The 21,333-nt window shown below is 50.5% G+C and overlaps 5 protein-coding genes across 5 annotated transcripts; 1 reads left to right on the top strand and 4 right to left on the bottom strand.

Annotated features, from left to right (window-relative positions):
- Positions 1-4,001: 4,001 nt before the first annotated feature.
- Positions 4,002-7,391, bottom strand: PtA15_3A140 (uncharacterized protein; the record flags this gene model as incomplete). The annotated part of the gene is made up of 4 exons (XM_053167079.1): positions 4,002-6,475; positions 6,550-6,657; positions 6,733-6,816; positions 6,884-7,391. 4 exons carry the CDS (start codon positions 7,389-7,391, stop codon positions 4,002-4,004), a joined length of 3,174 nt encoding a protein of 1,057 aa, XP_053018331.1.
- A 1,955-nt stretch (positions 7,392-9,346) lies between these two features.
- PtA15_3A139 (uncharacterized protein) lies at positions 9,347-11,190 on the bottom strand (the record flags this gene model as incomplete). Its single annotated transcript, XM_053167077.1, has 8 exons — positions 9,347-9,518; positions 9,573-9,787; positions 9,868-9,945; positions 10,008-10,151; positions 10,225-10,341; positions 10,402-10,563; positions 10,642-10,859; positions 10,938-11,190. 8 exons carry the CDS (start codon positions 11,188-11,190, stop codon positions 9,347-9,349), a joined length of 1,359 nt encoding a protein of 452 aa, XP_053018330.1.
- A 613-nt stretch (positions 11,191-11,803) lies between these two features.
- On the top strand, positions 11,804-16,896 carry PtA15_3A138 (uncharacterized protein; the record flags this gene model as incomplete). Its single annotated transcript, XM_053167076.1, has 17 exons — positions 11,804-11,874; positions 11,939-11,968; positions 12,030-12,165; positions 12,243-12,370; positions 12,446-12,469; positions 12,535-12,638; positions 12,718-12,806; positions 12,885-13,001; positions 13,072-14,437; positions 14,511-14,731; positions 14,799-15,079; positions 15,156-15,232; positions 15,295-15,880; positions 15,960-16,177; positions 16,276-16,455; positions 16,526-16,592; positions 16,701-16,896. 17 exons carry the CDS (start codon positions 11,804-11,806, stop codon positions 16,894-16,896), a joined length of 3,891 nt encoding a protein of 1,296 aa, XP_053018329.1.
- A 1,044-nt stretch (positions 16,897-17,940) lies between these two features.
- Positions 17,941-20,738, bottom strand: PtA15_3A137 (uncharacterized protein; the record flags this gene model as incomplete). The annotated part of the gene is made up of 12 exons (XM_053167075.1): positions 17,941-17,956; positions 18,073-18,176; positions 18,270-18,375; positions 18,458-18,499; positions 18,573-18,610; positions 18,710-18,774; positions 18,868-19,135; positions 19,350-19,416; positions 19,531-19,571; positions 19,645-19,820; positions 19,895-20,178; positions 20,290-20,738. 12 exons carry the CDS (start codon positions 20,736-20,738, stop codon positions 17,941-17,943), a joined length of 1,656 nt encoding a protein of 551 aa, XP_053018328.1.
- A 79-nt stretch (positions 20,739-20,817) lies between these two features.
- PtA15_3A136 (uncharacterized protein) lies at positions 20,818-21,185 on the bottom strand (the record flags this gene model as incomplete). Its single annotated transcript, XM_053167074.1, has 2 exons — positions 20,818-20,970; positions 21,027-21,185. The coding sequence occupies 2 exons, from the start codon at positions 21,183-21,185 to the stop codon at positions 20,818-20,820; spliced, it is 312 nt and encodes a 103-aa protein (XP_053018327.1).
- Positions 21,186-21,333: the final 148 nt, after the last annotated feature.

The raw sequence follows: 21,333 nt of genomic DNA, 5'->3' as shown, positions 1-21,333 counted from the left end.
ATATCTCAATCTCAACGAAGTCGGAATGGCTCATCAACCACATTTTGTGTTAAATTTCAGAAAGAGTCTGCTTATAAGCACCTCCAATTAATGCACACAGGTCCCAGCGCGGCGGAAGACCCATCCGAAGGGCCCTCTGCGGGTGCACAGGCAGCGGCTACCCTCACCGATTTGGTCACCAAGCTCAGCTGTATCCACGAACCCACTCAACACCTCACTGGAAGTCACGAGACGGGGGTTTTCATCAATCCTGAGAACCCCAACGAGTTCTTCCAAATGACCCCAAAAAGAACCGCCCTGTGGGCCAAAGCTATTGTAAGTTATCGAGACTATTCGAGACTATTAACTATTCAAGCTCTCTATACTGACCATTACTGCCTCCGATCCCATGTAACAGAGGAACAACCCCGGCGAAGTGACCCTCAGGGTTCCCCCAAAATCGGATAGCTTTCAATTCAAGACCAAGGACGACATGCCGCCGCCGCCGCCGCCTCCAGTTCCAGCGCAACCACCAACTCCCGTTTCGGCGGCTGCCCTCCAATTCCCAAACTCGTTTGGAGTCGCAATGCCCCACGGCATGATTTTCAACCCAATGCACATGGCGCCTGCAAGCTCGATGGCCACCAGGCAGAACATCCCCGGCACCCCAGATCATCCAACCCGAGCCTTATCCCCATCAACCCCTACCCACGACGACAGCAGCATTGAAGAATTCCTCCGATTCGCCTACGTCAACCCGGAATCGCCCAAAGTCCGCGAGGGGATGAGCGCCCTTGGCATCACCCATTGGACCATGTTCAAATGGTTCAAGGCAGAAGAGCTCGCAAGCAAAGGGATTCCCGAAGGCCCGGCTCAATCGATCGCTTCCTCTGTGAAGAAATACTCCCATCACTTGATGAGGGTTGCGACCAATAAGTAGAATCACCGACCAATAAGTAGAATCACTTATTGTATGTAATCATAAGTTATTTTTTTAATCATAAGTTCATTTTTTTTGTTTTCTCTCTGATCCTCACACTCTTTGTAATCACCAATTGGTTTTTAGTTTTTATTTTCACACTCCACTCGCTTACTTTGTAATTATAAGTTATTTCACTCACTCACACTTGCTTACTGTGTAATCATAAGTTCTTTTTTTTTTTGTTATTTCACTCAAGTTATACTTATTGATTTTGTAATCACTTCTCATCTCCATCTTGTGTATGGAAAGCAATTCCAGTGAATTGAAATTATGTATTTGAATTTACTTGAGTCATTGAAAGAAGAGGATTAAAATACAAAGAGAAAGTTAAAGGAGAAAGTAAAACAAACAGACATTTATCTGAAACTGAATAAAAAGAGAGTGGTGAAGATGAAAGAGAAAAAGGAAATCATTTGAAAAAGAAAGAAAAAGAAGGAAAGAAGACAATTGAAAAAGAAAGCAAGAGAAGAGCTCAATCGAAAAAAGAAAAGATGAGCACGAACGGTCATTCAGTGTAACCACAGCCTTTGAACAGGCCTCTCATAAGTTCGGGTGTGAAGACAAGTCGGGTGAATACCTCAATGGCCTCCCTGTCATTTTCACCTCCATCAAGCACGCCATGTCGCCGTAAGGAAGCCTTCAGGACGCTGAAGGCTTTCTCGATTGGGTTCTTGTTGGGGGAATAGGCCGGGAGATACACAAGGAGACAGCCATGGTCGTTGACGAGCTGTTCGATGTTGCCGTTGTGATGTATCTGGGCGTTGTCCATGACTAGGATGCTTCGGGGTCCTGGGTATGGGTTCATATTGGGAAGCTTCAAAGATCAAATGGTCAGTGTTGGATGGAAGCTGAGGTTAGGATCAAGGAATATCTGACTCACCAACACGTGCTCCAAGTAACACTCAAAATCAATGCGCCTGACGTTTTCGGGCTGCACCATCACTGCAACGAGGCCGCCAAGGTCCACGGCGGGAATGAGGTTGAATCAATGGGTGGCTCGGGTTACAACCAGCCGGGAGGTCCTCTCGCCCACCGGAGCCCAGCCCCGAGTGCGTATCACTGCGTCCAGACAAACCCCGCTCTCGTCTTTGAAAGAGAAGTGTTAGTAAGGGATTGGGAGGGATCACCCAGAGAGAAGAAAAAAGGATAAAAATGATGACCCACCAGTGAAGACAAGCCATTCAGGGTCAAAGTTGGCCATCAGGAGAACGTACTTTGCTCGTTGAGTTGGGTCTTGATTTGCATTTACCTTTCTCATGGTTTTTTGACTGAGGTGGAGGCGTCCGTGAAGCTCGTTTGATATAGTTTGTAGGGAGATTTGGAGGTTACATTGTTCGAATAATGACTGCTGGATCTCTTGAAGATAGATGGTCGGATCATTGGTGACCAACTCCGAGAGGAATGCACGTTCTTCTTTGCTGAGGGCTAACGGTTGACCTCTTCTTTGATAGGTTTCCGAGTTGTTGACAACGGAGCGAGTTGCTTCGTAGAGACTACGCCAGCGTCTGAGGGAATCGGAGCTGACCTCGGATCCATTTGACATATTGATATCGGCAAGGGGTTGTCCATCAAGGGCCGCCCAAACGACGATGTATTTGAATGCGGCAGTATACCTGACATACATAGTTCTTGAAGGGGGGTAAATATTGTCAGATTGCAGTGCTCATTGAGGGTAAGATGAGATATGGGATGATATGAGAAAGAACTTACAGTTTCAAACGTCCTTGATTCACGGCTGTGGTGGATTCGACGGCTGTGGTGGATTCGACGGCTGTGGTGGATTCGACGGCTGTGGTGGATTCGACGGCTGTGGTGGATTCGATGGCTGAGGTGGATTCGACGGCGGTGGTGGATTCAACGGCGGTGGTGGCTGGATGGTGGTGGATGCGACGGCGGTGATGGGGGTGGGTGGCAGGGGATCGGTGGCGCTATGTACCTGCGGGCTCCCCGGGGATTCCCCAAGCACGGGCCTCTGCAGCTGCGCAAAACTTTCGCCGCTGCGGCACAAACTTGCGGAGCTCGCGGTCAAAGTCGCAAGCTCTTCTGGGCTAGCTGTAGTTGGTAAAGGCAGCACTCTAGTATGTGTCTCAGCATAGCTGAGGTTGTGAGTTCGACTCTCACCAGACACATCTTCATTTTACAGTCTCTACAACAGTATCTTTCTCATTACTTTGTGAGATCAAATTCAATGCTGCCCTCCTTGGTCTACAATCTCACACAACATACCATCTTAGGATCTAGAACAACAGAATTTCAAACCCCAGACCTCAGTCTCTGTCTTTCTCGCTATTTCCTGACCATAACACCTGTCACAACCTGTAATTTTCAAACCTTTGTGACTCTCACACCCCTGGAACCCCAAAATCGAGGGCTTTCCTTGTATCTATATATAAATATATACATTTAGTAGTTATACTTTGTGGTGTTCAAAACTGCATAAGATTTTTTACATGACTAAGCTTATGCACATTGACATGTTCCCAGCCAAAATTTACTGTATGCTCTTATTCAAACAATTGCAATGTTGAACACCATAAAAGCATCACTAAGTGGAAGAAATAGAAGCAGCTAAATAAAGAAACTCCAAAAGAAAGAAGAATTCTCTTCTTGTGTTCATTTGAATTGATTGATTTTCTGTCACCATCACCAAAAACACTGTGAACAAAAGCAATCAGTCCGCAACTGTAGGCGCTCCTACACACCCACCTCAAAAATAAAAAGAACAAAAAACAATGTATATAATGAAATGTGATGTGTATGTAGTCCAGAGAATATTATACATATATATATAAGGATGTAGCGCGTTTATATATAATCAAATACAGACATAACTAGCACAAGCCCAAGCAAGAAGAAATGGAAAACAGTGTCAGCATATTTTTATATATATTTAAAGGTGTTTGTGGATCGGAGGAAACTAGACCAAGCAAGGGATATAAGAGAGCAGAAGACGTGATTACGAGAAGACAACGAGCGATAGGAGTGGGAGGGGATGGAAGGATAAAGAAAGACAAGAAGGAGTGGGGGGCGGGGGGCAGAGTTAATAGACGGGTTTAGCAGCGAGATGGCCGAGCGAGCCGAGCCCGTGATAAGAAGGGTGCATGAGATGGGGATGGAGGTGGTGGTGGGCGAGAGGGTAGTAAGGGAGGTCCAAGGAGTGGTAGCGGGAGGACGAGGATGCGGAGGAGGAGGCGGCGGAGGGCGGGCGGGGGTGCTGTGCGGCGACGGAGGAGCGGATGTCGGAGGCGCGGAAATCGGAGGAGCGGGGGTCGGATGAGCGGAGGGACGAGAGCGGGAGAGGGCGGCGGTCTGGGTCGGAGAAGGCGCGGCTCTGGGTGGGGTGAGCGAGGATGGAGGGGCGCCTGGAGGCGCTGGGGAAGCCGGAGGGCAGGTCGTCGTGTCTTGCGGGGGACGGGCGGTTGTAGAGTGCGGGGGGCGGTCTAGAGGCGGGGGGCTCGGTTCGACGGTCGGAGTGGGGATGCAAGCTGGGAGTCCGAGTGGCGGTCGACAGGGCCTGTTGGTGCTGGTGATGGTGGGCATGGAGGTGGTGGGGATCCTGGAAAGGACGGGCGGAGACGAGGGGCGGGGTGGCGCCGCGATAGGTCGGCGGGGGGCGGTGGTAGCCGCTGTACCCGGCCATCCCGCTCGAGCTGGGTGTAGCCAGTCCGCGGGGGATGCTACCCATCATGGCCGATCGGGGCTGGGTGTGGCTGCCGGACGCGTGTGCGGACAGCAGTGAGCGGCTGCTGTCCCGAGGCTCGATGTCATGGCTAGCGAACCTGATCCGCTCGAAGGTTTTGGGCAGGAATCCGGGCTGGCTCTGGGGATCCTCAGAAGCACCGGCTTTCTGGCCATGATCGAAGAAGGGATATCTAGCATCCCCGGAAAGCGGGGGCTTGATTCTCGGCGGAAGCAGGCTGGGGTGTCGGTAATCGGTGATGGCCGGATCTTCTTCGCGGGCAGGGAGGCCGTAGAGCCGGTTCTGGACGAGCGAGATCTCGCCACTAGTCCTAGCCTGGTACCCGAGCCCATCCGACAGCTGGTCCTCCGAGCAGCTGCTCTGCTCGCTGTCGCTTGACGAGTCGTCCTGTTCTCCCAGATGCTCATCACGCTCGAAGGACCGATCAACGAGCTGGCTGGGCTCGGCCCGTCGGGGATACGACGGATGATCCTGATCCCGGGGTCGATCGAGGCTCGAGACGATCGACGCCGACCGGGCCCAGCGCTCCGGGCCGAGCTCTAGTGCCGGTGGGAGTGGATGCTTCTTCTTCTTCTGCTGCTCGGCCACCAATCGGCGAAGATGCTCCTTCTTCTCCTCGTCTCTCATCCTGCGTTCATGCCCAAGCTGCTGGTCGATCCGTTTCTGTTGATGCTGATGATCAGAAGACTTGGCGGAAACGGTTGATGATGAAGGAGTCGGGCGACGTCCTTCCTGTTCCTGGGCCAAAAGGGCTTTCTCCTGCGCCACTTTCTCCATCAAGTCCTGTTCAGCTTTGATGACGTCGGCAGCAGTGATGTGCTCGAGCGTGGTGGCCGACCTCTTGGGGAGGGTGGTCGTTGGAGGGGCGTAAGACTTGGCGCTGGCTATTGACTCTCTACGCCTCAGCGAGCTCGAAGTGCCTGCTAGGGAGGGCTCTCGATGTGCGCGGAGTGATGGGGACAGGGCGAGGGGCGGATTGCTCGAGCCGAGGTGGGAGATGGCAGGGGTGCCATAGACAGCTTGCTTGATGCTCAGATCTGGACGGGCGTTGGAGAGGGGCGGCCTGGATAGGATTGGGGTCATCCGTTCCCGTGCTGGGGTGGTGGCGAGTTCAGCCCTCAGGGTAGACGGAGCCAGTTGGTGGGTGGTGGATGGCGGTTGCTCGGGATGAGAGGAGAGTGGTTGTTGCTGTCGGATGGGGGTGCTGCAGTATTCTGAGCTTTGGGCAGTGCTCTGGCGGACAGGGGTGCTGGTCTGCCGAGCCGGGGTGCTGCTCTGGCGGGCAGGCGTGCTGCTTTGGCGGGCGGGGGCGGTGCTCCGACGGAGGGGCGTCGAGGCCGGTTCGCAGACTGATGGCCCGGATGGCTTGAGGTGGGCCGGGGCGGTGGCCGGGATGGCCTGCGCGAGTGCCGGCGGGAGGGCGTGTTGCTGCCGGATGGGCGTGGTGAGGTCGGATGAGCCCTGGCGGGTTCTGCTCGGATCCTCGCCGGTTCTCTGCTGGGTGATCCGGGGAGGCGCGGTTGCCGGGCCGTTGCGGGTATCCGAGCGCGGGGCCTGCTGGCGGATGGGCGTGTGGAGATCGAGGGTGGGCCGGCGGAGGAGGGGCTTGCTGGGGGAGCCGAGCTTGAGCGAGGGGGTGTTGCTGCTGGGCTTGGGGGGCGAGTGGTGGGCGCTGAGGGGTCTTGAGGAGCTGGTCCGCTGCGGAGAGGAGTGTGAGCTGGAGGAGACCGTCGAGCTGGGCTGGTGGTGGTCCGGCTCCGATCGATCTGCGCCGATCCGCTTCTCCCTCATCAGCTTCTGCAATCGAACCGACCCTGGCGGAGCGGATTGATTGATGAGGTTAGTCAGGACGGCAGATCTTAGTAAGACCGCAGTCGATTTGGCTTACAAACTTCGAACTCGTCCAGATCGAGGTGGCTGCGGTAGTCGATCAGGACCAGAAACACCCGCTCGTTGGTGTTGATTTCCTCGACCGGCAGTCCGGCAATCTTGGCCCCTGGGGAGTCGGATAGAGATGTGTCAGTGCCTTGCCTGTACTGGAAGCAGACCGAGGGAGAAGGAGACTGCTGACAGGCCCGGTTGGAGTAGTTCCGGTCGAGCAGATACTTGCTGGCGACCATCAGTGCGGCCAGGAACATCTTGCGACCCGAGAGGACTGGATCGTTGGTGGCAGAGTGGTTAGTAGTGGTCGCGGAGATGTGCTGTCGGAGTGGTCTGCGTGCCTGGTGGATGTAGAAGAGGGCCAGCTTGAGCGTGTTGGGGTTGGTTCGTGAGCGGCGGATGATCTGGTGGAGGAAGCCGAGCAGCTGGTCGGCGGCCGGCGGGTGGTGCAAGTCGGCCGAGGGGGACCAGATCGACTGGATGGCGATCAGACTGACGAGCACCAGCGGCGGGCTCGGCTGCTGGTGCTGGCTGGTGGTCTCGGCGATGAGCTCCTGGGCAGCCTCGGCCCGGATGCCCATCCGGCGGTTCGATGGACTCGCCCGGAACCTGGCCCTGCCCGGCGGCCTCGCGGCTGGTGCGGCTGATGATACGCTTGAGGAAGCCAGTGGCCGAGTCATCCTGGTGGTGGGGCCTGGTGGGGCTCGCTCGGCTGGTGTTCTCGGGTGTCGAGCAGGGCACAAATTGCTGTGTGGAATGCATATATGCCAGGATTACATAAGCACCGATCATCTCTCTCTCTCGACCCTGTGAAAGGGAGCTGTCCACACAACTGTCACCATCCCCCATGGTAAACCTTGATGTAGATTCTTAAACAACTGATCAAAAGCTCTCAAAAGGGATACAAAACCAAACTGCACTTGAAAAAAATCAAGATCATATGTAGATATTTAAATAAATACATATGTACCTTTAAACCTCTTTAAACCTGGATATCGTGCACTCACAATTGACGTGCTCCTACGTGCTTCACAACACTTTGTGTTCATACTCGCCCAAAGACACAGAATTCATTGAAGCTTATCCAACCTTGACAGGTTTTGAACAGCAATTGCAGGGCTCAGCAAAATAAGTAGTAACCTGGGTTAGGATAAAATTTAAAACCAATGATCTCTATCAATTCTTCCAGCTGATTTGATTTTTTTTTTTTTTTTTGTATCATATATAACACTATTAGTACTCTTAGCCACTATCCCCCACACTCAAAATAAACACCTTGTGGCTTCTTAATGCAGTTCAAGCTCCGCATAGATCTGATTGCACAATTCTTCAGGTATTTAGATGCAAGTATTAAATCCATGAATTTGCTTTTGTCAGGTCCTGGCCCATGGATGTGTGTCACAATTTCGTGCAAGACAGGCATGACATGTTTTTGCAAATTTGCATGTGGTGCCATGAAGGACAAAAGGAAAACCGTTAATGGCCCTGTCCACAAGGATTGCTGAAGATTGAGAAGCTGTGGAAAATGCTTCTAGCAGCAAGATAGGAATGATGTAGTTTTTGAAAATTTCTAGGCCATAATGCTTTAAGCTTTTGTTCCCATCACAAAGGTTCATCATGTTGGGAGAATGCCTTGAAGTTGGTGTTGAGATAGTATATTAGCATTTCCTTATGTAGTATGCTTCTAACCTATACACGCACAACTTAGCCTATATTATACATGTATAAGTCTAGTTGTTCTCTTTACTGTTATCCTTCCTCACTGAATGATGATTTTACTTTGACTCACCGTGCTCAGACTTTGTCCTTGACACCTCGTCAAATATCTATTAGTCTTGTGTCACCTTAGTTACCCTCAACAGTTGGTTGCAAAAGACAGCTTGCCAATACAAATTGTCCTCTGAGTCTGGAATGGTTGCATGTTTTCTTGCTTCACTAGATGATAAGGTGGTTTTCAGGCAACTGTTTTCCGTTTTCTTTTTCAAAATCCTGACAATGGATGATTTCTTTGTCTGGTGCTATCTAATACTATGCAATGGTGTTGTTGGAAACACAATCACTTTGTCAGACAATTGGCCTGATGAGGCTCATTGATTTGTTAGTTAATTTTTTCCAACCAGTGTTGAGTCTTTAAGGATATTTGGTAGTGTGTAGGTCATAGAAAAAGTTATTTATAACATATTTAAACATGTACACCACGGGCGCACTAAGCCGTCCCAAGGACAGCACTCTGTGGGATGACGCCAGGATGGCGCAACATACTCCACAGCCCATCCCAGGGGCATGCTCATCCGAATATAAATGATCATCACAGGGACGGCCCTACGTACCATCCCCGAAACGGCTTGAGCATACAGCCTGGGGCTGGATCAACACTATCATATTGCCATTCCGCGGCATGAAGGCTGCTAACCACGCACGTGGCCTGAATGGCCCATGTCTGTCCAAATGCCAGCAACCAAACATCCCCGCCCAGACCACCCGGCCGTGCCACAGCACTGGGACATTTGTACCACACCAGGTGGAGTGCCCAGTAGCATGCATGGCCGGCTTGGATGCATCCACAGGGCGTACTCGCACTGCACGCCACCCAACAGACTGGCTGGAAAAGCGCCAGCAGAGCGGCAGCTCCGCTTTCCAGAAAGCAACTGACGGAGAGGGACGCGCGTGTCCTGACCACCATGGTCACAAAAGAACGAGAGACATGTTTGATTGCGCCGGCACAATTAAAAAAATGATAGAGAAAAAAAAGAATGTACAAAGAAAAATATGTACAAAAAACAGACTGGAAGATATTAAACTAATCAAAAATCAGCTGCGTCATCTTGCAAAGCCGGTTCGGCGGTCGATTCGTTGGCTTCCATGCGAGCTAGAATCTCCTCCTTGGTTGGCAAAGCAATGCTTGCCGAGTCCATCTCAGTCCACAAGTCATGCCCGAAAGTGGCATGATCATAGGCCAGGACCAGCTGGTAAAAACTGTAAAAACATTGAGCGCTTTATCCAGCTGGTTATGTAGAAAAAATTACTCACGCCGAGCGGTATGGACGGCGCTTGAGCGATAATTCACACAGATGTTCATCAATATTCTTCCATTGCCAACCAACATCCCCGCCTCCCCGGCCTGCAAACTGTATGATTGTCTGGATCCGCAGGTAGGCAAGTCGTGCTTTCAACAAAGATTGGTTCCCCTGCGGCTCTGGCAGCTCAGCTGCTCCAGCAATGGGTGGTGTGAAACTCGCCTTCATCTGCAATATACATATCAAAGGATCAATGGCTTAGAAAGATAAAAAATTGCGATGAAAATATGTGAATCAGTTGCGCTTACCTGAACCAGTAAAGCACTGATTGTGGGAACTGGATGCAGTATTTCCCTGCCAGCTCCCGCATGGATGTTGGTCAATAGCTGCAAGTGATCATGTATGTTAGTTAAGTCGATGCCTCATCAAGACTTGCCAAGGTACTCACTAGGTCCCTCATTTTTCCCCGACTGTTACGAAGCTTGTCACGTACAAAAGTGTCTACACTACCCAAGGCCGCAAGCTCACCATCTATGTAACCTCGCGGCAGGTAATCACGTTTAAACTGAGTGTTCTGATTATTAATCGCCTCCTTCAAAAAATTGAGTCAAGATGCGCGCAACGTCAGCTTGAATCAGGAGGGACGTTGTATTATTGCAACATACTAGAACCAAGGTCAACAAGCTCTTTGAACGGCAAGGAGAATTGCGGGGCTGGTCGGATCCGTATACCGCACAGCTTCTACTCATCAGTATGTTGCGAGCTGTCCTCTTGACAAAGTCCTGTTATAACATGTACTTAGTCAGGGTAGTACATCCAACCAGGAGGGAGACAGCACGCACACTGAAGACCGATACATAGTGAAAGCCCCTCGCGGCGGGTGTGGCTGTCTCGGTTGGGAGGGGTCGATGAATAGTGAGGAGCTCCCCGCTAAGCCGTTCAATTGCTTGTCGGAAAGCCAGCATGCTGTAGATACTCACTACATATTGGCGAGGCGCGGGCACCTACACATGTTTATGGGACAATTTCAATTCTTATCAAGTGTTCTCGGCTTGATTTAAAAAAAAGAAACGAAAACATACATATGCCAGCTGCTCAGCAAGTTCTGCATATGCACCTTGCAGCTGGAAGATGCCCTCAATGCGGTCAACAAACTCGTCGTCTACAGGTTCGTCCTGGTGATTCATGGCTGCAACAGGGTGGGGCCAGCCTTCCAAAATGCGGTTTGTTGGGTTCGACCGAGGTGACGGGTTTGCTATGGCCGGGGATTGTGCGAGTCCTGGAACTGGAGGTAACAGACCTTTGGAAATTTTCCAAGGTTTTCCGGTTCATTCGGTAAGTTCAGATGGAGCAATAATTCCACAGTTGATGTGCTTACCTGGTCGACTGAGCTCACCACGCGCAGTGTTCGCCCTCGTCGTCTGCGTTGGAACTGTACTTGGAGTCCTTCCAGAACGGCCAGGATTCACTGCAGTTGTGTCAGATCCCCGAACTCTCCTGATAGGTCCTGCATGTGATTCTTCAGAAGCGTCGTTTGTGCGGCGGTGATTTGGGTCTGGTGTGTTTCTGGCTGGGGGCTGATCATGATCTTCGTCTGAGTGCTCGCTCTTGGACGACAAGGCAAAAGACATCGGACTGTTAAAAGTAAAAAATGTGAAGAAATTTGAGCCGTGGCGGAAGCAATCAACGATTCCTGGATTGTGAATTTGTGTGTGCTGGGGGAAGTTGAGGCACTTGGAGTGCAAGTCCCTGTTAAATAACGTCTTCCGCTGCGTGCTGGATCTCCCCAATGCGGAATGGCACCCACCCATCATGTTATGTGGGTATATGTGGGGGTAGCCCAGTGGCGCAGTTTTCCTGTTTCTGGGTTATCTGACTCTTGCTGTTGCGAGAGCATCGGATCTGCACCCATTTCCTGCCTCGGAAATGGTCAGCTGCTGCTGCCCAACGCAAGGGGGCAGCTGTGGAGCAGGGGTGGCAATACGATAGACCATTCGCAATGGTTACCCATTGTGCTGATCTCATGGCAGCCCGGGGACGGCTGCCCAGCTTGCGGGACGGCTGCGGAGCAGTCACATCCCAGGGTTGGCTGAGGCTGGGCGGTTTGCGCCCACGGTGTAAGCTCCTTTGAGATGGGTTTGGAAATTTCACAGGCAGTTTCACAAACCTTGTGATCAACCCTTCCCGTTCAGCCTCACCCTCCAGTCCAGTGTAATACCACTTGAACTTCTTTAATTCCAAAAAATGTCAGAGGATACCTTCTACCAAACACTCGAACTGGCACTCGACCAACCGGTAGGATGTCTCAGTATGAGGTAAGTAAATCTAACAAATAACCTTGAAGCCGAGACATGAGACTGACTGGATTCTAATCGACAGCCCAGAGAACAGAGATATCGTACTAGGAGCGTAAGTCACGATACTCCAGCTATTCATTCGAGGATGGCACTCAAAGTATCCAAATCCTCAGGCGAAAAGGTCTCTTCATCATCGATCTTCACCATCCATACGACCCACCAAGATTCCTGGCACACTCGGCTACTTGGGACGTAGCAGATATACAATGGTCACCTCATCCAGAGAGAAGGAGTTGGGTAGCATCAACGGTAATAGGATACATTTATATGTTATCTAAGAAAAGCAAACGATCCATCTAATAATTTTCTTTAATAAATCCTTACAGTCCTCTCAGAAAGCTTTGATCTGGAATCTTGACCTGCCGTCACCATCAGCCTTGGACTCAAACTTACAACCACTAAGGACTATCCAATCACCAATCCAGTTTGTGCTCGAAGCACACACTCGAGCAATGTGCGTAAGTCAAATGTACTATTCCTCAGAAAACGGGGGAAAATTCGAAGTTGACCACTCCCCTCAAATTACCAGATGCGATATCAATTGGTCGGTCTTGTAAGTTGTACCACCCGCCCCAGTTTGAAAGAAGAAGAAAAACTGATATCTATCGAGGAAAACAGCAATGTAGACGTACTGGCCACCTGTGCAATTGACTCCTGGACTTACACATACGACCTACGTCTCGGTGGTAAAACAGCCGTGCAAGGATTCTGTGCCTGGAACTGTAGGCCTTCTATTTATTTACACTCAAGTAATCATCATCCAAAACTCATGCTTCCTTTTTCTCTCTCTCCGTTCCCCAGCACCTGCCACACAAGTCAAGTGGAACCGGCAAGACCCTCATCTCCTTGCTACCTCACACGACTCCCGAGTCTTGGTCTGGGATACTCGCGTTCGTTTCCGCTCCGATCTCCTCACGATCCCACTCCCTACGCGCTCGATATATTGAAATTCTTGCATTTTAGAACAGAACCCTGCCGAACCTATTCTTCAAATCAATGCCCACAACGAGAAGATCTATGGGATCGATTGGTCACGTCGATCTTCTGATGGCTTGGTCACGTGTAGTTTAGATAAAACTGTGAAGGTTTGCGTTTTCTCTTGACGTCCAAATTCATCATCAAAACCGATTCGTTAAACGCCTCTTCTCTCTCCAGTTCTGGTCTACCAATGCTATTCAGCATCCAATCAAAACCATTCAAACCTCTTCCCCCGTCCGTCGGGCACGCCACTTACCGTTCGGACATGGTGTCATGACCTTGCCTCAGCGCTCCGATCACGTGCTCAAGATGTGGTCGGCCGATCAGCCCTCGACCCCGATTGCAAGCTTCTCGGGACATGAAGATGTTGTCCGTGAATTTGTCTGGCGGACACGCGGAGGAGCCAATTCGAACTTTGATGATCGGCAGTTCCAGCTGGTCACCTGGGGAAACGACCGCAAGCTGAGGCTCTGGCCAATCAGCACCGAAACATTGAAGAAGGCGGGCTTCAAGCCGGGTGCACCGATCGACGTCAGAGTGACCAGGAAAGCGACCTCGGCTAATCGCAGCTTCCGCCAATCCAATCTCGTCGTACCCTTTGTCCCCAGCCCGTCATCCATGTCTATCTCTCCCTTCAGGTCTGGCCGAGCCAGTCATGCATCCTCATATACCTCATCATCAATCGCCACTCGGACTATCCAAACCCATCATCCTGCCTCACCGCGCCCTCACAGGCCCTCAGCCAACCAGGCCTCAAAACCGGCGGGATCGAGCGATCATGTCCGCCAATCTCGTAGCCTAGTAGTTCAAGATCGTCTCAATCGTCATCCTGGCTACATGACGGCCCAAGCTACCGCTGGTCAGCTCAATACACCCAGTCACAGACTGACATGGATGGAAGGTGTCAAGCTCTATCGCCCGTCGATCAACGAAAGCCCTCGTACCACTCACCCCCGAAGTAGCTCGGCCATTCCCCAGCTCACCCGGTCCCTTTCGCGTGACCGACAAACCCAGGCTTCAATCGCCGATTCACAACCCACCCCGATGTCTGCGGGACCCCAAACCTTGGGCGAAGAGCTCACCGCCGCCCAACGCAACTTTCCACGAATCACCTTCGAACAAATTGCCGTCCAGAGTCGAACGTGTTCGGTTGGACTCTACGGACCATGGGCCGCTCGAGGAGGAATTGCCTTTCTCCGGATCATGTTCTCGTTCCCAAGGCACTACCCAGAGCTGAAGCCACCATCTATCGAGATTGAGCGTAGTTCGGACGTCAGCGCTCGGACCCGGGCCTTCCTACTCAAATCGGCCCGAGAACTAATGCGTGATCATGTCCATAGCCGCAAACCGGCGGCCTTCGAGTCATGTCTCAGATTCCTCCTCGGCGATCGCTCAGCCGCTCTCGAGGCCGCCAAGGTAGACCGCTTCGTCGATTCTGATGAGGAAATGCGTGAACCCACCCCGGGCATGCGGCCGGATGTGCTTCAAAATAATGTCAGTGTTCCGTCGCCCCGCCAAGCTGGAGCGTGCTTTACAGCCGAAGGTTTGCATTCATCTCCCCCGAAGAGTTTTTTAGGGACAACAATTGAAAATCTGTGGCTGGTTCGTTCTGGTAGGCCGTCTGATCATCTTTTATTGTGGCGATTTCCGGACCGTCCAAAGTCCCAAAATCGACATGGCGTTTCCCAAACGGAACTACAAATTTGAAGCCTTTGGTAGTCTGGCTGTCACTCCGATCACTAGCAAGAACCGGGGTGGTTCACGGGGGGATATGGACGAGGAATCGTCCGAATCGGACGACGCCCTGAAGTTGCCCATGTCTCGTCGGATAAGAATGGTGAGTTGTCAATAAATTGATTATCCTTATGAGAGAGAGAATAATTTCTAAATCATTTTAATCATAGCAATCCGATTTGCTCTCAGCTCCAGGACCGCTTCCCGCCCGAGAGATTTCAACCCTTGTCACTGTCCGTTCACTATCCATGCTGAAGCCTTTGCCAATCCCCAAGCTGGAGAGTCGGGACCCGATTGTGGTCATCGATAGTCTTTTGAACCTCACCTCGAGCGTCGATGATCCTGTTCGCTACCGCACTTGGGCCTTGATCCGTCTCTTTATCCTCAGCTTGAAGAAGGGCGCTGCTCAGGAAGACTATCGGGTCAGTAACTCTGCAGTCTTCTTGGAGATGTGAGTAATTCGTCTTGTATTGATCGATTCGGTGTTGTCGTTATGCTAATGTTCGAGTCGTTCTTGCTCCGCTCAGCTTAAAGTATCTTCGAGGTATTCATGATTTGGAAACGCTGGGTTATATCGCTTGTGTGATGGAGTTAAATAGACGAGGTGAGAGAGCGCCTGTAATTGTTGAGACGTTGATTATCCACTGACCGACCAGCCGTTATAAGAATGTGGAATGCAGACGCACCGACGATTTGAGGACAATCGGCTTGTAAGCAACGACGACCGACCGGCACCGACAACGGATTATTTCAACTCTAAAGGGGTCGTGAGCGCCCACCGATCGGCCTCGAAACCGAGCCCTGCGGGTTCCGTGCTACTGCAGACTCCCGATCTCCCAATGGCAGCCGAAGCCGCCCAGTCGCCCTCCAAAGGCTCGTCGTGGAGTACCTTTTTCCTCTCCCTGACCCAGGGTGCGAGTCTCTCAAACCCCACCGTACCTAGCGCTGGCCGGAGCTCGAATGCTTATGGCAGTGGGACTACTCCCTCGCCTGATCGGGCCGTCGCCATGCTCAAACAGCAGCTGGCCGGTAGCACTAATTCCCTACCCGCTCCTCATCAATCCTCCGATGGCAATTCCAATTCTATGAAGCGGGACCCCGCCAGATCTCGCCTCGATTATCTCAACAACGATGGACGGAATGTTAATCCTAGAACACCCCACATTTTTCCCGTCAAGGCGACCTCCAATACTCGGCGTAAACGACAGATCGTGGTCAAAAAAGTCCAACCTCCTCCTGAGGAAGAGTTTTTGTACGCCAGCTGCCAGTTCTCCTACCCCACAACCTGCAAAAGACCTGACCGGAGAAACCTTTTTTTGAATGCATTAAAGGTCGATCGATGACGATCCCATCCTTCAGGCAGAAATGGAGGGTTATAAACATTACCTTTGTGACTTGTTGATGAGAAGAGGTAAGCTGATCGAGCGGACCATGGTTGTTAAGTTGTTGAGAGTCCCTTCAGACACTGAATGGGGGCAGGCGACTATCGACCCGATGTTCTCAGAACGGGCACGACTGTTGTCTGGGCTCGAGCGACCAAGCCAATGCGGTCAGTTTTTTTTTTCGTCTAAGCAAAAATCGTGACTGAGGCCACTCTATATGCTTACTTGACTCGTCAAAAACACATTGGGACAACGAATAAAAAAGGAGTCGAATTGGTCCTTCTGTGTCCTTCCTGTGGCTCCCCTCTGCCCCTGACTAATCGATCGACATCCCTATCATCATCCTGTTCGACGTGTAATCGGGCCCGGCCAGTATCGCAGTGTGTAATCTGCCATCGGCCGGTCGTCGGCCTGGCCCGCGACTGCGTCAACTGCTTTCATGGTGGTACGTCTCTCTCACTACCTCTGTTGAAATTGTCTTTGTGTTTGGATTCCGATGGGGATATTTTTTGCAGGTCATGTCGAGTGTATGTCCCAGTGGTGGGCCGCTCGGGGATGTTGTCCGACTGGATGTGGATGCGAGTAAGCTCTCTCTCTCTCTCTCTCGTACCGTGTCACGAATCTCCCCTCAAAATCTCCCAAAAAGAAAACAAAGTGATTAAACTGATTTTCTCCGCATTACCACTCCAGATGTTCTTCCACATCCCTCCCGCCCAGCTCAACCCTCTCCTCAAACTATTGCCAAAATCACAATCAGTGCCCGCTCGACTTGGCCACCATTGACTCGAACTCAGTCATCACTGAGCTCGCTCCTTCAGCTGGCTCTTGTCTTTTCTCGGAACAGATGCGCAGGAGTAGCACTGTCACTGTCTCGGGACTCCCATGAATATTAACTCCTTCTGTCTCTTCCTGCTGATATTTATTTTTTCTCTTCTTTGAAGTATATCAGTGTTTTGTCATTTGTAAAAGGAGACGCTCTGGTAGTGTTTTTCCGAAAGAACAATACATAAACCAATCTCATCATCAGCTTCAATGTAAATTATTCAACCAAGCAACGTATCTGCTTTTTCTCTCATAGCATGTAATTCCAAAAAAAGCTTGTCCCGCCAGAGATTTAGCAAGATATTTCGAAGATTTCAGCCTTTATGGCGATTGTAGCCTGACCTATGAGAAGGAAACCCCTCGGGAAAAAGGAAGATTTTGCACCATGTAACGTACCCAGATCAGAGAGAATTATTTATGACTGATGATTTATCCAAAAAAATATGATATGTACGACAGACTAGGAGGACAGAAGGATCAGAAAAAATGACATCAACCATATTATGTAGATAAAAAACATAGAGAAGAAGAAATAAAGAATAAAGAAGCCTAGAAGACCAAAAACAAATCCAGAAAATGATATTGTTCTTGTGGGTATGAACAACGAGAAAACAGTTTGAGAGTTGAATTAAAGACGGGAAATATCCTTCCCCACCCCCCCAAAAAAAAAACAGAAGAAAAATAGCAAAAACAACAACAGCAATAAGACTGGTCCAGAAACAAGAAGGAATGTTTTTACATGAAGTTTCTGGATGGACAGCGGGAGGTAGATTGTTGTCCATGCACATTTTGGGAGATAAGTGGCCGATTTGCAAAGTATGTTAAAGAAATGAGATAATGATGCGATGACTGAGTAATTGGGGTTTGAAAGAGGTTATGGGAGAGCATGGTCGTCATCTGCCGAATTATGGGAGATCGGGAGGGATGGATGTGCAGAGTCGGAGAAACAGAATTGAAGTCTGCTGTGGCAATATAACATTAAAGAGTTCTACAAGAGTAACTGACTCGGGGATTTTTTGAGGAACTTGCTGATTGCGCTGGAGTTTATGCGTATTTTTGGTCTGAAGAAAATATCTGGATGGGGGCGAGGGGCGACAGAGAAGAAAGGTCACAGTAAACTTAAACTTCTCAGAGAAAAAGAACATGATTGGAAGAAACCAAGTTAGCAACACGATTTTGGAAGCAGTTGGAGGAAATAAGTGGAAAAGATTGTCAATAGATAAGAGAAAAACAACTCAACTCGAAGTCGTATGATTCACAGAAAGTTTTTGTACCACCAGGCTCACAGATCTCTCTGTTATACAGTCGCGACCATTCCAACGACAACCGAAACATATAGGCGGCCTACAAATATCCACAAACCAGAGAGGAAATAATTTAAGAAGGGCGAAGTAGCAGATGTAATGACATATATATATGGGGATTAACGCGACGAACCATGTCTTGTTTTCGCCAGTATTTCTCGCTATAGTCCTTGCCGTTCTGGGCTATTTGTTTCGCCAAATGGTCGTGTGTTTTGAGGAAATGCATCATGTCATGTAAACTGAGTTTTTTTTTTTTTTTTGGACAAGGGAAGGACGGCGAGTCAGTAAGCTTGTGCACAATGAATTGGCGAGGGAACTCACTCCGAGTAGTCCGTCTTGACCGGCATATAATGATACCAGGGTCTGTAATATCCGAACGGACGCGGTTAGGAAGCTTTTGACTTATTTAGACAACAGTGGCTCGATGGCACTCAACTGGATCCTATCCGCATACCATTCCGGAAAAATCGTATTCTGAGCAGTGGTCGTGAAAAATCGGCACATCAAAGTGGAGGGATTAAGTCAGGCTTCATCCTGCTGGACTATGTACTGGTTAGAAGGACGACTACTGACTTTGATGACCACTCGATTTGACGCAAGCAATTTATGGAATCGACCGCTCCATCCGTTACCATCGACTGCGGAAGAAGCGATTCACATTTAGAAAAATGAAAGAAGTAAGCTCGAGATCTGCGAGCGGAGCCAGGTGAGGCAAGACAAAAGACACCCACCATCGAGAGCGTATTTGTACAGATTAGCCTGCTCGTCGCCCACCCACTCGTGAAAGTGGATCATCTGCTTGAGCTGCTGGCAGACGGGAGGCTCGCACTGGATGGGCTCGCCGACGAACCCGATGTCGAACCACTGCGGATTCACCTGTGCCAGGTCGACTTGGGTCCCATCGATTAGCTGCTTGTGCTGCTTGGTCGCTCGGGTCAGTTGGTGCAGTCTCAGTCGATGCGAGTCTTTCCAGCTTGGGTTCTCGTTACTGTGAAGAGTCTGTCGTGGTTATATGTTTTTGTTGGTTGGGTGACAAGGCAGAAATGGAGAATCTGTCAATTCTTTCATTTCATTTCTATACCTCAGGCTGTTGTGCCTACTTACCCCTACGATTCCGCAGAAGTATAAGAGAACGTGAAAAAAAAATCAATCAATCATTCGTATTTTTTTTTCATCTGATTGGAGTCGACCCAATCTTTTCATGATCACAAACCCGTTGTAGAGCCTCTCCAAAAAGCTTTTCCAATCCTACGAGGATCATCCCAGTCATAAACATCGCCCTATTATGATTGAGGAGCCCAACGGATGAGATGTTAATAAAGTTTGAAAAGTAGCAGGCCGTGCTTGCCCAGGAGAAAGGGGGAAAGTGATAGGATTAAAGGGGAAGGACGAACGTAGGTAGTTCGATACTGTTCCAAAGGAGTGACGCGTATATCTGAGTCGAGTAAGGTTTTTGAGAAAGAGAAGAGAGGGGTGATTGGTCGGAAGGGGGTGCTATGACGATTAACCAACGAGCCATGGATCGGGACCTGCTCGAGACTCGAGCAGATGTCCATGGATTTGAGGTGGTCGAAGACGAAGCTGCTGTAGCCTTTCCCCAGACTTCGCGGGGCACTGTCCGGTGGACAGTCGTCGTAGGGTGAATGGGTTTCTGAGAGCTGGAAGTCTTCTTCTTCGTCGATGACTGTGGTATGTGTTTAGACAAGTAAGACTTCTTTTACCTCCATCCTAGCATTAAGCGGATATGGGGGTACTGACATTTGTGCTTTTTGGCGAGCTCCAACAACCTGACTCTCTCCCTCCAGGTGGTCTTTATTTCGGCCTGGTCGTCGGCTCCAATGACCATCGTGAATGGCTTGACGGCCTTCCGGCTATACTTCTGGTAACTTTCCATCAGCTTCGAGAGGTCTTTGGCCCTTCCGGAATCGCCAAAGGCCCCCGTGCGGTTCACTCTGCCTTCCCAGTCTACTTCGAAAATTAGCCTTCGCTTGTTCTGCTTTGTCTGGAGCTGATGGACCAGCTTCCTCAGTCTTGAAGGCTCACTAAATATATCGTATCGCACAACAAGATAGCGGTAAGGGGACAAAAAAAGAGATTATTTGTTATTAATCCGTGTTTCGATAACCTCCCGAATCTTAAAATGGATGTATTACATTGCCCAGAATGGTTCCAAATCTTTTGAAATTTGGTCGTATTCATCGACCAAGCCAACCTGATTATCTACGGCGAACTGCCACCATTTCTCGAATCCTTTAGGGGGAAGTCTTTGATGGTTACGCCTCTGATACTCCTGGACGGCCATGGCCAAGGTTTTGCTCTGTCTGTGGAGGACTCGGTCCCATTCGACCTGGGCATTGGTGATCAGACTTTCGATGGGATGCTTGATCTTGGTGTTATTCCGGATCGGTGTGGCAAAGACGAGCAGGCCGTTTTCGGTGTTGAAGAAGATCGGCTGGGCCGGACGTCTGAAGGCAGGCGTGCAGGTCCTTGCGCGGATCTTCATGAATGGGAGGTAGAAGAGCAGGCCGAGCGTGCTCAGGAAGATCAAACATGTCAAAAGAGTGTGAGGGCGGGGCGGGATGATGAGATGGTGACGGGCCATTCTTGGTGATAGATGCTTATTGAGGGCAGGGGGGAAGGGAAAGCCCAATGAGCAGGTCTTCTAGCCCGACGAGAGATAATTACACGGGCGTCGTCCTGGGTGGTATTTTGATGATGGCTTCCCCTGGATTTGGGGGACGGTCGCCTCCGACTGGACCGGCTGGAGCCTGGAGGGCTGGATCGATGGGACGCGCGGAGAAGAGGTGTGTGGCTGGGGGCGAGGCAGGATGGATCTAAAACGAGTATCAGCAAGAGTTCTCCATGGCTTGGGTTGAAGCAGCCAGCCAACAGTCGGACACTCAGGACAAAGGTGGAGGGAAGCAGCTTGCAGGGGAACAGTGGATGGCAGTGGCACGGCCCTGGGGCTGGCCCGTGGAAGAAGCTGATGGATATCATTGTTGTTTTCCCCGGAATTGGGAGTATCCTTCCTCAGTTGTGGCCGGGCCATCGATGTTTCAGCTGGGGTGCAAGCCTCATTCTTTCCTATTATGGTCGACTGAACACTCAAACCGAGCCACATAGGGAGACAATGACAACCATCCCGACGCAAACCGGCCTGGCCCGTCTCTCCTTGTCGATCTCAGAGACTTCACTCA

The sequence above is a fragment of the Puccinia triticina genome, chromosome 3A (assembly GCF_026914185.1).
Source record: "Puccinia triticina chromosome 3A, complete sequence".
Classification (NCBI taxonomy): domain Eukaryota; kingdom Fungi; phylum Basidiomycota; class Pucciniomycetes; order Pucciniales; family Pucciniaceae; genus Puccinia; species Puccinia triticina.
This window is presented reverse-complemented; position numbering and strand designations above follow the sequence as displayed.